This window comes from Cherax quadricarinatus, chromosome 9, assembly GCF_038502225.1.
Source record: "Cherax quadricarinatus isolate ZL_2023a chromosome 9, ASM3850222v1, whole genome shotgun sequence".
NCBI classification, from domain to species: domain Eukaryota; kingdom Metazoa; phylum Arthropoda; class Malacostraca; order Decapoda; family Parastacidae; genus Cherax; species Cherax quadricarinatus.
Genome location: NC_091300.1, coordinates 29,240,896 through 29,254,664, shown reverse-complemented (window position 1 = coordinate 29,254,664; position 13,769 = coordinate 29,240,896). Strand labels below are relative to the sequence as shown.

Below are 13,769 nucleotides of genomic sequence, written 5' to 3'. Positions count from 1 at the left end.
GGTCTGAAATGGACTAATCTACTTCACAATATTCCTTATGGGAACAAATTCGGTCAGTACTGGCACCTGAACATACTTCTGGAGTGAAAAAATATCGTTAACCGGGGGTCCACTGTACTTTCATACATTCCCTTCTTTGCCTCCATAGATAACGTTTTTTGTCTCCACAGATACCTCAGTGCACCACTCACCTTTTTTTCCTCCATCAATTCTATGGTTATCTCATCCTTCATAAGCCCATCTGCTAACAAGTCAACTGCCAAATATCTGAAAACATTCACTTCTTCCATACTCTCTCTCCAATGTGATATCCAGTTTTTCTTTATCTAAATCATTTGATACCCTCATCACTTTGCTCATATCTATGTTCACTTTCAACTTTCTACTGTTAAACACCCTCCCAAACTCATCTACTAACCTTTGCAACTTTTCTTTAGAATCTCCTATAAGCACAGTATCATCAACAAAAAGTAACTATGTTAACTCTCATTTTGTACTTGATTCCCCATAATTTTTATCCCACTCCGCTCCCCAACACCCTAGCATTTACTTCTTTTACAACCCCGTCTATAAATATATTAAACAACCATGGCGACACTACACATCCCTTTCTAAGACCTACTTTTACTGGGAAGTAGTCTCCCTCTCTTCTACACACCCTAACCTGAGCCTCACTATCTTTATAAAAATTCTTTACAGCATTTAGCAACTTACTACCTATTCCATACACTTGCAGCATCTGCCACATTGCTCCCCTATCCACTCTATCATATGCCTTTTCTAAACCCATAAATGCAATGAAAATACCCTACCTTTATCTAAATATTGTTCACATATATGCTTCAATGTAAACACACTAAAATCTCCATGCTCATCTGCAATCTTACTATGTCTTACCTCTAATTCTTTCAATAATAATCCTACGTACACTTTACCTGGTATACTCGGTAAACTTTTTCTTTCAACACACCGAGGCGGGGTGGCCCAAAAGGAAAAACAAAAGTTTCTCCTTTTACATTTAGTAATATATACAGGAGAAGGGGTTACTAGCCCCTTGCTCCCAGCATTTCAGTCGCCTCTTACGACGTGCATGGCTTATGCAGGAAGAATTCTGTTCCACTTCCCCATGAAGAACTCAGTAAACTACTACTTTCAACACACCAGCCGTATCCTTCTGAGGTGGGGTGGCCTTAAAGGAAAAACGAAAGTTTCTCTTTTTAAATTTAGTAATATATACAGAGGGGGTTACTAGCCCCTTGCTCCCGACATTTCAGTCGCCTCTTACGACGTGCATGGCTTATGCAGGAAGAATTCTGTTCCACTTCCCCATGAAGAACTCAGTAAACTTATTCCCCTATAATTTTTACAATCTCTTTTGTCCCCCTTCCCTTTATGTAAAGGAACTATACATGCTCTCTACCAATCTTTAGGTACCTTTCCACCTAGGTACCCTCCACTCCAACACAATATCCTCCCGCTTTTAACATTTCTGTCATGATCCCATCAGTTCCTGCTGCTTTACCTCCTTTCATTCTACATAATGCCTCACGCAACTTCCCCACACTCACATCCTGCTCTTCTTCACTCCAAAAATGTTATACCTCCCTAACCAGTGCATGAAATTACTGCCTCCCTTTCTTCATCGAAAATATTCCCGCCATCTACCCAACACCTCCAGCTCCCCATCTACTAACTTCCCTACTCTGTTTTTAACTGACAAATCCATTCGTTCCCTAGGCTGTCTTAACTTGTTTTTCTCACTCCAAAATTTGTTCTTATTTTCAGCAATATTTCTTGCCAGTGCCTCTCCCACTCTTTGATCTGCTCTGCTTTTGCACTCTCTCACCACTTCCTTCACCTTTCTTTTACTCTCCATATACTCTGCTCTTCCTACAACAATTCAAGTGCTTTGTAAAAACCTCTCATAAGTTACCAATTGTAATTACATTAATTCTTATGGGAAATATTGCTTCAAATTTAGGCCAACCTTCTGGAACTGATTACGGCCCATATTCGGGGTTCCACTGTATTTCCATTGGGGTCCTGCCTCCCTGCTACACTCCCTGCCTCCCTGCTAAACTCGCTTTTCCAACATTAGCTTCCTTGATTTTTACTTTCTTTGCCAGGATGGAGGTGATAGTTCATTTGGATTTCCCATACATCCTGGCAAGTTCTAGCACTCGAACACCACTCTCATACTTTTCAACTTCTTTCTTAAATTCCATCATGTTTCTCACTTTCTTTACCAAAGGAACTTTACTAGGAACTTTTTTGGGGCCCATGGTTGCTTATTTCGCAGTTGCAGTCAGTTAATAACCATAAAAAACAATGGATTAAAGAGAAATGTTAGGATGAATGAGTGTAGGCTTCCTCACTCTCCCAGAGACACAGCCAGACTGACTTAGATGCGCGAGAGGCTGGCTGGTGGGCAGGTGGACGCGTCCAGTATGGCTGATAACCAGAATAAAATTTCAGTCCAAAAAACAGACGATAACCGAGTTGGCCGATATCCAGAGTGGCTGATAACCAAGAGTTCACCGTACTAGTGTATTTTGCTTGACGCTTTTATAACAGACTGTTACTGCATTTGCAGCTTTGTTTTCATTTTGAATAATTACAGAAAATTTAGGAAATGTCACTTATATATGTATCAAGCTATTAACTTCAAGAGGGAATTTCAGTGTTTTTTTAGCTGCAAACAGCAGTATCCAGTCTGCTACCTACTGATAATCCTCTTATAAGTTTGGCCTTAACCCTTTGGCTGTCGCAACCCCAAATCCTGAGGTGTCGAAAAAAATTTTGAAAAAAAAAAAAAAAATTCTTATGAAATGATAGAGAATCTTTTTCCCGATGGTAATGACACCAAAAGAACGAAATTTGATGGAAAACTTACAGAATTACTCTCTCATGAAGTTAGCGGCCTTGGCGATATTTGTGAATCGGTGATTTCGCCCACTTTGAGCCCTATTTTCGGCTGATTCCATTGTTCCAGTCGACCAAACTCATAGCTATTTCTTTAGAACTCCATTTGTTCTATCAACTGAGTACAAGAAACTGCCCATATACCGATTTCAACTACCCAATAACATAGTCAGAAATTTGCAATTTGGCCAATTTCATGAAAATTAAAAAAATATGACAGTTTCGAAATAGGGTCCAGAATGAACAATGCAGACATTCCTGGCTCTAAAATAACATTTTCTTTGTTCATCAGTTACGTCTCCAGACCCCTCTGATATTACTCTTGCTTTCTATTTTGAATTTTTATTCAAACAAAAAATAGAAGATTTACTGTTATGCAGACTACTGCAATATTGTAATAATTGTATAAATAACATCAACCCATTCATGACTGCATATTAGAATGGCTAGTTGGACATTTATTGGACAATGACATCATTTGTTTACTTTTGAACATCAGCAAAAATCAAACATTTCCCCTACTTTGAGCTCCATTTCAAGGTTCTTTTCATAGTAAAACCAATCAATATCACCTCTGTTTCTATAATGTGTTTTCCATTCTATCAAATGAGACTAAGAAAACGAGAATACAACCATAAATACTATACGAAAATACACCAAGAAAGTTGGCGTTTTAATCCAAAAACATGGTCAGAGGTTTTTTTTTTTCTCATTATGCACTGCGTGCTACAGAATTTTTTTTATATGGTGCACTTTGATCACACAGACCCATTCTCTCACATGTGAGCCTACCAGCTTTCTCCTGCTTGATTTGAAGCCACTAGAATTTTTGAGTATATATGTATATATGTCAAACATGGTGGCTCGTAAGACATACATATACGACCAAAACAGTCAAAGGGTTAAGTTAGGCTGTGAGGGTAGAGTTTTGAATTTTTTTTTTTCATATTTATGGTAGAACTCTTTTAGCATGTGTATCGATTTTTATTTTAAAAATTTTAATTTTAATGTCGCCGTAAATATTTTTCGTCTACCAGTAGCATTTAATTAGCCTTCGAGCCTCTTGTGAATTATTACATGAATGCACACATTTTCACAGGTTGTGTCAGAACGTACCCCAAGTTTGGCATCTGTATTCACGGAGCAGTGCCGTTCGGCATTATCCCATATGCTGACAGCAAAGGCTGAAGAAGAAGAAGCACTGAGGCGGGATCGCAAAGCCAGTAAAGTTATTGAGCATGTGGATGACCACATTGCGTTCACACATTTGACAAAAGGCAGCGATCCCTCGTCTACTGATGATATGTTTGACCTGTCCATGTCTATGGCTGTCAGTGGTGGCAAAAAGGAAGGCATTGATCTGAGCACAAGTAAATTGAGCAAGGTAAAAAAAAAATTTTAGTTAGCCTTTAAGTGATTTTTATATTTATTTTAATCTTTTTATTTCTATTTCTATTAGTTCAAGTGTTTGCTTTTCTTTTAAAAGTGAGCAAAATTTATTCTATATGCCACTTTTTCTACCAAACAGGATAAATCATGCCTTGATACATCCCTGTCATTGTGACAGGCTCTGTAAATTTACATTATTCATTGATTCATTTTACATTTTATGTTAACTTTAATGTTCCAGTTAGGCTCGTACAACAGCAAGTCTTAGGTTCAGATTTGCAACGCACTCTTATTTTTTGAGTACGTAAACCTTGTCACAACACCATTTGTTCTTTGTATTTGAAAGGTAATTTTTTTTTTTTTAACACTGGCTGTTCCCACTGAGGCATATGGATGGTACTAACTATGATACTCAGATAAGCTATACAACACATGTAGGGGATCAGCAACTATGCTGACAGGGCGACCCAAAAAGAAAGGAAAAAAAACTTTCATCATTCAACACTTTCCCCATCACTCATACATAATCACTGTTTTTGCAGAGGTGCTCACATATGACAGTTTAGATGCCCCTACAAATTGCCAATATCCCAAACACCACCTTTAAAGTGAAGGCATTGTACGTCCCATTTCCAGGACTCGAGTCCGGCTAACCGGTTTCCCTGAATCCCTTCACAAAATATTACCCTGCTCACATTCCAACAGCTCATCAGGTCCTAAAACATATTCATCTCCATTCACACCTATCTAACACGCTCGGGCTCGCTTGCTGGAAGTCCAAGCCTCTCGCCCACAAAACCTCTTTTACCCCCTCTAACCTTTTTGGGAACAACCCCTACCCTGCCTTCCTTTCCCTACAGATTTATATACTCTCCAAGTCATTTTACTTTGTTCCATTCTCTCTAAATGACCAAACCACCTCAACAGCTCCTCTTCAGCCTTCTGACTAATACTTTTCGTAACTCCACACCTCCTCCTAATTTCCACACTCCAAATTCTCTGCATAATATTTATGTCACACATTGCCCTTAGACAGAACATCTCCACTGCCTCCAGCTGCCTCCTCACTGCAGCATTTACAACTCATGCGTCACATCCATATAAGTATTGGTGCCACTATACTCTCATACATTCCCTTTGCCTCCATGGATAATGTCTTTTTTTTTTTTTGTCTCCACAAATGCCTTGACGCACCACTCGCCCTTTTTCTTTCATCATTTCTGTGGTTAACCTTATCCTTCATTAACCCATCTGCTGACAAGTCAACTCCCAAATATCTGAAAACATTCACTTTGTTCATACTCCCTCCTTCCAATGTGATATCCAATTTTTCTTTATCTAAATAGTTTGATATCCTCATCACCTTACTCTTATCTATGTTCACTTTCAACTTTCTACCTTTACATACCCTCCCAAACTCATCCACTAACCTTTGCAACTTTGCATTAGAGTCCCTCCAAAGGCACAGTATCATCAGCAAAAAGTAACTGTGTCAACTCCCAGTTTGTATTTGATATCCCATAATTTATTCCCACCACTCCCCAACACCCTATCATTTACTTCTTTTATAGTCCCATCTATAAATGTTAAACAACCATGGTGGCATTACACATACCTATCTAAGACTTACTTTTACTGGGAAGTAGTCTCCCTCTCTCCCACACACCCTAACCAGAGCCTCACTATCCTCTTAAAAGCTCTTTACAGCATTTAGTAACTTACTACCTATTCTATACACTTGCAACTTCTCCACTCCATCATTTGCCTTTTCTAAATCTATAAATGCAATGAAAACTTACCTGCCTTTACCTGAATACTGTTCACGTATATGCTTCAATGTAAACTCTTGATCTACACATCCCCTATTTAGTCTAAAGCCTCCTTACTCATCCGCAATCCTGCTCTCTGTCTTTCCTCTGATTATTTCAATAATAACCCTACCATACACTTACCTGGTATACAAAGTAAACTACTACTACTTTCAACAAACTGGCCGTATCTCACTGAGGCAGGGTGGCCAAAAAAAGAAAAATGCAAGTTTCTCTTTTTAAATTTAGTAATTTATACAGGAGGAGGAGTTACTAGCCCCTTGCTCCCAGCATTTTAATCACCTTTTGCAACGTGCATGGCTTACAGAGGAAGGATTCTGTTCCACTTCCCCATGCAGATAAGAGGAAATAAACAAGAACTAGTAAGAAAATAGAAGAAAACCCAGAGAGGTGTGTATATATATGCTTGTACATGTATGTGTAGTGTGACCTAAGTGTAAGTAGCAAGACGTACCTGAAATCTTGCATGGTTTTTTTTTTTTTTTTTTTTTCAACAAGTCGGCTGTCTCCCACCGAGGCAGGGTGACCCAAAAAGAAAGAAAATCCCCAAAAAGAAAATACTTTCATCATTGTTCAGCACTTTCACCTCACTCATACATAATCACTGTTTTTGCAGAGGTGCCCAGAATACGACAGTTTAGAAGTATATACGTATAAAAATACACAATATTTCCCTCCAAACTGCCAATATACCAAACCTCTCCTTGAGAGTGCAGGCATTGTACTTCCCATTTTCAGGACTCATGTCCGGTTATATAAAATAACCGGTTTCCCTGAATTTTTTTTTTTTCCAACTAGTCGGCCGTCTCCCACCGAGGCAGGGTGACCCAAAGAGAAAGAAAATCTCCAAAAAGAAAATACTTTCATCTTCATTCAACACTTTCACCTCACTCACACATAATCACTGTTTTTGCAGAGGTGCGTAGAATACAACAGTTTAGAAGTATTTTTTTTTTTTTATTAACACACTGGCCGATTCCCACCAAGGCAGGGTGGCCCGAAAAAGAAAAACTTTCACCATCATTCACTCCATCACTGTCTTGCCAGAAGGGTGCTTTACACTACAGTTTTTAAACTGCAACATTAACACCCCTCCTTCAGAGTGCAGCCACTGTACTTACCATCTCCAGGACTCAGGTCCGGCCTGCCGGTTTCCCTGAACCCCTTCATAAATGTTACTTTGCTCACACTCCAACAGCACGTCAAGTATTAAAAACCATTTGTCTCCATTCACTCCTTTCAAATACGCTCATGCATGCCTGCTGGAAGTCCAAGCCCCTCGCACACAAAACTTCCTTTACCCCCTCCCTCCAACCTTTCCTAGGCCGACCCCTACCCCGCCTTCCTTCCACTACAGACTGATACACTTTTGAAGTCATTCTGTTTTGCTTCATTCTCTCTACATGTCCGAACCACCTCAACAACCCTTCCTCAGCCCTCTGGACAACAGTTTTGGCAATCCTGCACCTCCTCCTAACTTCCAAACTACGAATTCTCTGCATTATATTCACACCACACATTGCCCTCAGACATGACATCTCCACTGCCTCCAGCCTTCTCCTCGCTGCAACATTCATCACCCATGCTTCACACCCATATAAGAGCGTTGGTAAAACTATGCTCTCATACATTCCCCTCTTTGCCTTCAAGGACAAAGTTCTTTGTCTCCACAGACTCCTAAGTGCACCGCTCACCCTTTATCCCTCATCATTTCTATGATTCACCTCCTCTTTCATAGACCCATCCGCTGACACGTCCACTCCCAAATATCTGAATACATTCACCTCCTCCATACTCTCTCCCTCCAATCTGATATCCAATCTTTCATCACCTAGTCTTTTTGTTATCCTCATAACCTTACTCTTTCCTGTATTCACTTTTAATTTTCTTCTTTTGCATACCCTACCAAATTCATCCACTAACCTCTGCAACTTCTCTTCAGAATCTCCCAAGAGCACAGTGTCATCAGCAAAGAGCAACTGTGACAACTCCCACTTTGTGTGATTATCTTTTAGCTCCACGCCTCTTGCCAAGACCCTCACATTTACAACTCCATCTGTAAACCCCTTCCTTGTATATTTTGGGGGGGAACCCCCCCAAAACACCCTTTCCCCCTACCAGTCCCCAGAATACTTTTAACTCTAATTTTCTTTGGTTTTATTAAAAAACAAAATTTTTCCCAAAAAACCTTTTCCAACCCCTTAATTTTTTTTCCCCCCCCGTCAAGGTTTCCCTGCCCCAACCCCCTTTTCCCCATTTAAACCCCAAACCCCACCCAAAAGTTGGCCTTTTAACATTCCTTCCCCCAAAAACTTTTAAAAAAAACCCGCTCCCTTTTTCACTTTAAAAAGTTGGTTGCCCCTTCCCTGGCCCCAGGTGCCCCCCCCTGAAAGTTACCCCTTTTTTCCCTTTTCCCCTTCCAAAAAGGGGCTTTTTGGAGGTTTTTTTAAAAAAAAAAAATATTCCCCCCCATTTTTCCCCCCACTCAATGCCCCCCTCCCCCCAACCCCCCTTCCCATTTTTTTACCCCCCGGGCTTTTCCCCCCTTTTTTTTTTAACCCCCGAAATAGAGATGATTTTCATTACTTTCGTGATGAAAACGACCTTGAAATTGAGCTCAAAGTAGCGGAAATGTTCGATTTTTACCAATGTTTAGGAGTAAGCAAATTACACCACACGTCCAATACACGTCAACTGAGGAGTCTAATGTTATTTCACTAGTGCACTGATATTATTTATACCATTTTTACAATAATGCATTAGTTTGCATAACAGTAAATTTTGTATTTTTTTGTATGAATAAAAAATCAAAATAGAATGCATTAGTAATATAAGAGGGGCCTAGAGACGTGACTAATGAGCAGAGGATATGTTATTTTAGTGCCAAGAATGTCTACATTGTTTATTCTGGACCATATTTTGAAATTGGCATCTTTTTTAATTTGCGTGAAATTGGCCAAATTACCAATTTGACCACTTTATTGGGTAGTTCAAATCGGTAAATGGACAGTTTCTTGTACTCAACTGATAGAAAAAATAGAATTCTAAAGAAATAGCCATGAGTTTGGTCAACTGGAACAACGGAATTGGCCAAAAACAGGGCTCAAAGTCGGCGAAATTGCTGATGCGTATATGTCGCTGAGACCGCTAACTTCGCGGGAGCGTAATTCCATGAGTTTTCACCCAAATTCCGTACTTTTGGTGTCATTACCATCGAGAAAAGATTGTCTATCATTTCATAAGAAAAAATATTTTTTTTTTCCGAAACTTTTGCGACATAGAATGACAGTTTCAGACAGGGGCTTGCAACAGTCAAAGGGTTAAACTGGGCATGCCTTCTCAAATCCATTCATATACATTTGCCCAACCTGTTTTTTATGCTACCCAAGCCATATCTTTTGTAACCTTTCGTTCTCATGTACCAGCTGACTTTTCCACCACATGTATAACTACTACTACTACCTCTATTTGTGTGGGCGAAACATTGTCAATAAACGATCAAACTACAGTATACATCTGTGTAAGTCAAGTGGTTGTATGTTGCGCAGGTCATAAGTCATATGGTACCTGTAATTGATATATATTGAGTATTTAGTATGTACTGTTAATACCTTTCAAATTCCAGAGTAAGTATTTTTCTATTTTCAGTTCTAATTTTTAGCTTCTGTTTGGTTATTTTATTTCTGCATACAGTAAGCCCTTATGTGCTTATGGGAGATTCTTAAGAAAAGTTGCAAAGGTTAGTGGATGAGTTAGGGAGAGTGTGTAAAGGTAGAAAGTTGAAAGTGAACAAAGAAAAGAGTAAGGTGATGAGGGTATCAAATGATTTAGATAAAGAAAAATTGGATGTAAAATTGGAGAGGAGGAGCATGGAAAAAGCGAATGTTTTCAGATATTTGGAAGCTGATATGTCAGCGGATAGATGTATGAAGGATGAGGTTGACCATATAATTGATGAAGGAAAAAAGGTGAGTGGTGCATTGAGATATATGTGGAGAGAAAAAACATTATCTGTGGAGGTAAAGAAAGGAATGTATGAAAGTATAGTGGTACCAACACACTTATATGGGTGTGAAGCTTGCGTTGTAAATGCTGCAGCAAGGAGGCGGTGGAGATGTCCTGTCTAAAGGGCAATGTGTGGTGTAAATATTATGCAGAGAATTCGCTGTGTGGAAATTAGGAGAAGGTGTGGAGTTAATAAAAGTATTAGAGGACTGAAGAGGCATTGTTGAGGTGGTTTGGTCATTTAGAGAGAATGGATTAAAGTAGAATGATATGGAGAGCGTATAAATCTGTAGGGGAAGGAAGGCGGGGTAGGGGTCATCCTTGAAAAGGTTGGAGGGAGGGGGTAAAAGGAGGTTTTGTGGGCAAGGGGCTTGGACTTCCAGCAAGCATGTGTGAGTGTATTAGATAGGAGTGAATGGAGATGAATGGTATCTGGGACCTGATGAGCTGTTTGAGTGTGAGCAGGGTAATACTTAGTGAAGGAATTCAGGTAAACCAGTTATTTTTATATAGCCGGACTTGAGTACTGGAAATGGGAAGTACAATGCCTGCACTTTAAAGGAGGGGTTTGGGATATTGGCAGTTTGGAGGGATATGTTGTGTATCTTTATACATATATGCTTCTAAGTTGTTGTGTTCTGGGCACCTCTGCAAAAACAGTGATTATGTGTGAGTGAGGTGAAAGTGTTGAATGATGATGAAAGTATTTTCTTTTTGTTGATTTTCTTTCATTTTGGGTCACCCTGCCTCGGTGGGAGACGGCCAACTTGTTAAAAAAAAAAAATAAACCCTCACAATCCTGGTGCGTTTCTGAAATTCTTTTATTCCATTTAATTTCATTGTTTAACAATGAAATTATAAAACAGCGGTGATGATATTTTCCTTGATATATGGTATAGGAACATGCAAGGTTTCAGGTACGTCTTTCTACTTTTTCTTACACTTAGGTCACACTACACATACATGTACAAACATATATACACACACCCCTCTGGGTTTTCTTCTATTTTCTTTCTAGTCCTTGTACTTGTTTATTTCCTCTTCTCTCCATGGGGAAGTGGAACAGAATTCGTCCTCCGTAAGCCATGCATGTTATAAGAGGCTACTAAAATGCCAGGAGCAAGGGGCTAGTAACCCCTTCTCCTGTATAAATTACTAAATTTAAAAAGAAAAACTTTCGTTTTTCTATTTGGGCCACCCTGCCTTAGTGGGTTACAGCCGGTTTGTTGAAAAAAAAAAATCTTATAAGAAGGGGAGGTAAAGGCAACTAACTGCATGTCCAGGCTTGTGTAGGGGTGGTAGTGGTGTAAGCTGAGCTGATCCACGTCAGCTATCAGTCGAATACTGGACATGGCCAGCCAGTGCCAAACAAACAAAGCATTATTAAATCTATAGGTCTTAAGCAACTTCTATCAAACAAACATGAGCCTACCACACACACATTATGAACATTTTCAAAATATTAATTCATATGGTAAAAAAAAAATTGCAAAGAATAAATATTTATTTGGCTATCGCAAAACCGTAATTATTAAATTGCACTTCTTAACTAGTCTCTACCAAACAAATTCAAGCTTTCAAACATGCATAAAATAAATATGCACAAAGTATGAATCCATTTAGTAAGAAAAATTACCGAGAAAAAATAATTTATTGAAAACAATTTGTTTATTAGCAATGTTTGTGTCTGTAGATTAGATTTTATAAGAAATTAATTGGCTTCAATATGCCATGATTATGTTTGTAATTTCAATGATCCTAAATTGGAGATTTGCTTTACTCGTTGTTTTATCCGCTTTTTAATCCACGAGTTTTGACTACTGTGAGATCGTTACAGGTAACACAGCTTACTGGCTTTAGTGATCCTGTGTATGCAGAAGCTTATGTACACATCAACCAGTATGATATTGTCCTGGATGTGTTGATTGTCAACCAGACTGCAGACACACTACAGAATTGCACCTTGGAGCTGGCAACCCTTGGAGACCTAAAGCTAGTAGAAAAACCTCAGCCTGTTGTACTTGCACCACATGACTTCTGTAATATTAAAGCAAATGTTAAAGTGGCCTCAACTGAAAATGGCTTCATCTTTGGCAACATAGGTAATTTTATACATATTTTTTTCTTTGGAAAATAGTTACTCCAAAAAAAAACTTCTATGGCATACCATGAACATTTATTTAAAAATAACCCTCTTGATGTTGGTGAGGGGCTTCTGATCCAAGGAATTTGACCTGTTCTTCCCTTCCTTGGCTCAGACTTGAATGCCTCCTATTCCCCTAGGTGCTGTATATCTCCTCCCCACAGGTTTAGTGGTCCTCAGATGTAATAATAATAGTAATAATTGAAAAAATATTAAGGTCCAATAAATTCTACAATTCAAAATTTTTTTCAAATTCAGAAACTGCTAAATTTTTCCTATTTTTTTTTTTTACTGTACTGACAAATTTATTAAATTGCAGTTACTGAAGAAGCTTGAACTTAGGAGAACTTAGTTAAATACAAATAAGGTCACCATTCATATTATTTTAGTGGTACATATAACTAAATGTGAACAGTTGATTTTGCTCTATTTACATGTTCTCCTAATTAAGTCAAGGACTTAACTGACATTGTATAATATGTGGAGATTTCTGAATTTGGTTGGAAGTGGTTGAGTAATTGTGTTAAAAATCTCTTGCCAAGTAGAAGTTATATGTACTGTTTTAAATTTAATAATATTAGGTCAGTGATACTTATATCTTTAGCAGCTGCTGCATTCATTTTCAATGGTAAATATTCATTCTTCTGTGCTCTTTTCTATTTTGATACAGTTTACGATGTTAAAGGATCAACCAGTGACCGTAATGTTGTCATTTTAAATGACATTCATGTTGACATCATGGACTACATTGTTCCAGCCTCTTGCACTGACCTTGAATTCCGACAGATGTGGCTGGAATTTGAATGGGAAAATAAAGTGAGTTCTTGATACTTTCTCATTCACCTCTGTCCAGCTTTCCAAGACCACAAATGTTAACTTAATGAATCTCAGTACTTTCCTCCTAACTTTCAAATTGTTGCCACTACCTTCCAAAACTGAAGTGTATCTAGGTGGTTTCCTTGAATAATGTCATAGCTATTATGCTTACACAATAATAGCCTGTCAGAGTACATACCTTCACTAGTATCTAATCCACTTATATATTCTGCTGGATTTTCACTCTGATCCCTACTCCTTTCACACCTTTCTTCCTACCTTTCCTCAGACAGCTCTGGCCCTTGGCTGTGCCTCTAATGTAGAAGAACCCTCCATGCCAGTCACAGGTACACTATCTTCCATCCTCCCTAAACTTATACACCTTCTTTACAACTTGTCTTGCTTATATTCTTTATATTTAACAAATTCATTTTATCATTCTCTCTGAATTATACATTTCTTACCAGCATAACATCTTTTAGAGGATGTAAGAAATGTAGAAGAGTTAGTCCTTACTCTAAGGAGGATTTTAGTTGTAGGGTGCTTGAGCATTCAGTAGACATGTTTGAGAGTGTTAGCTATAACTAAGTGGAGACAAGCAGTTTTGGGGATTTGTACTACTGTCAGAATGTGAGCAATATATTAAGAAATTCAGGGAAACTGGT

At 38.6% G+C, this 13,769-nt stretch overlaps 1 protein-coding gene across 2 annotated transcripts in view; it reads left to right on the top strand.

Moving 5' to 3' along the window:
* The window catches only part of betaCOP (coatomer subunit beta), a 75,882-nt gene extending 62,751 nt beyond the window's left edge, over window positions 1-13,131 (top strand). For both annotated transcript variants that reach the window (XM_070083373.1, XM_070083372.1), the window contains 3 exons: window positions 4,022-4,306; window positions 11,983-12,247; window positions 12,959-13,131. In XM_070083373.1, the coding sequence (XP_069939474.1) occupies window positions 4,022-4,306; window positions 11,983-12,247; window positions 12,959-13,116 (708 nt within the window). In that variant the 3' untranslated portion in view covers window positions 13,117-13,131. The remainder of the gene's footprint in view (window positions 1-4,021; window positions 4,307-11,982; window positions 12,248-12,958) is intronic.
* The last annotated feature ends 638 nt before the right edge of the window (window positions 13,132-13,769 follow it).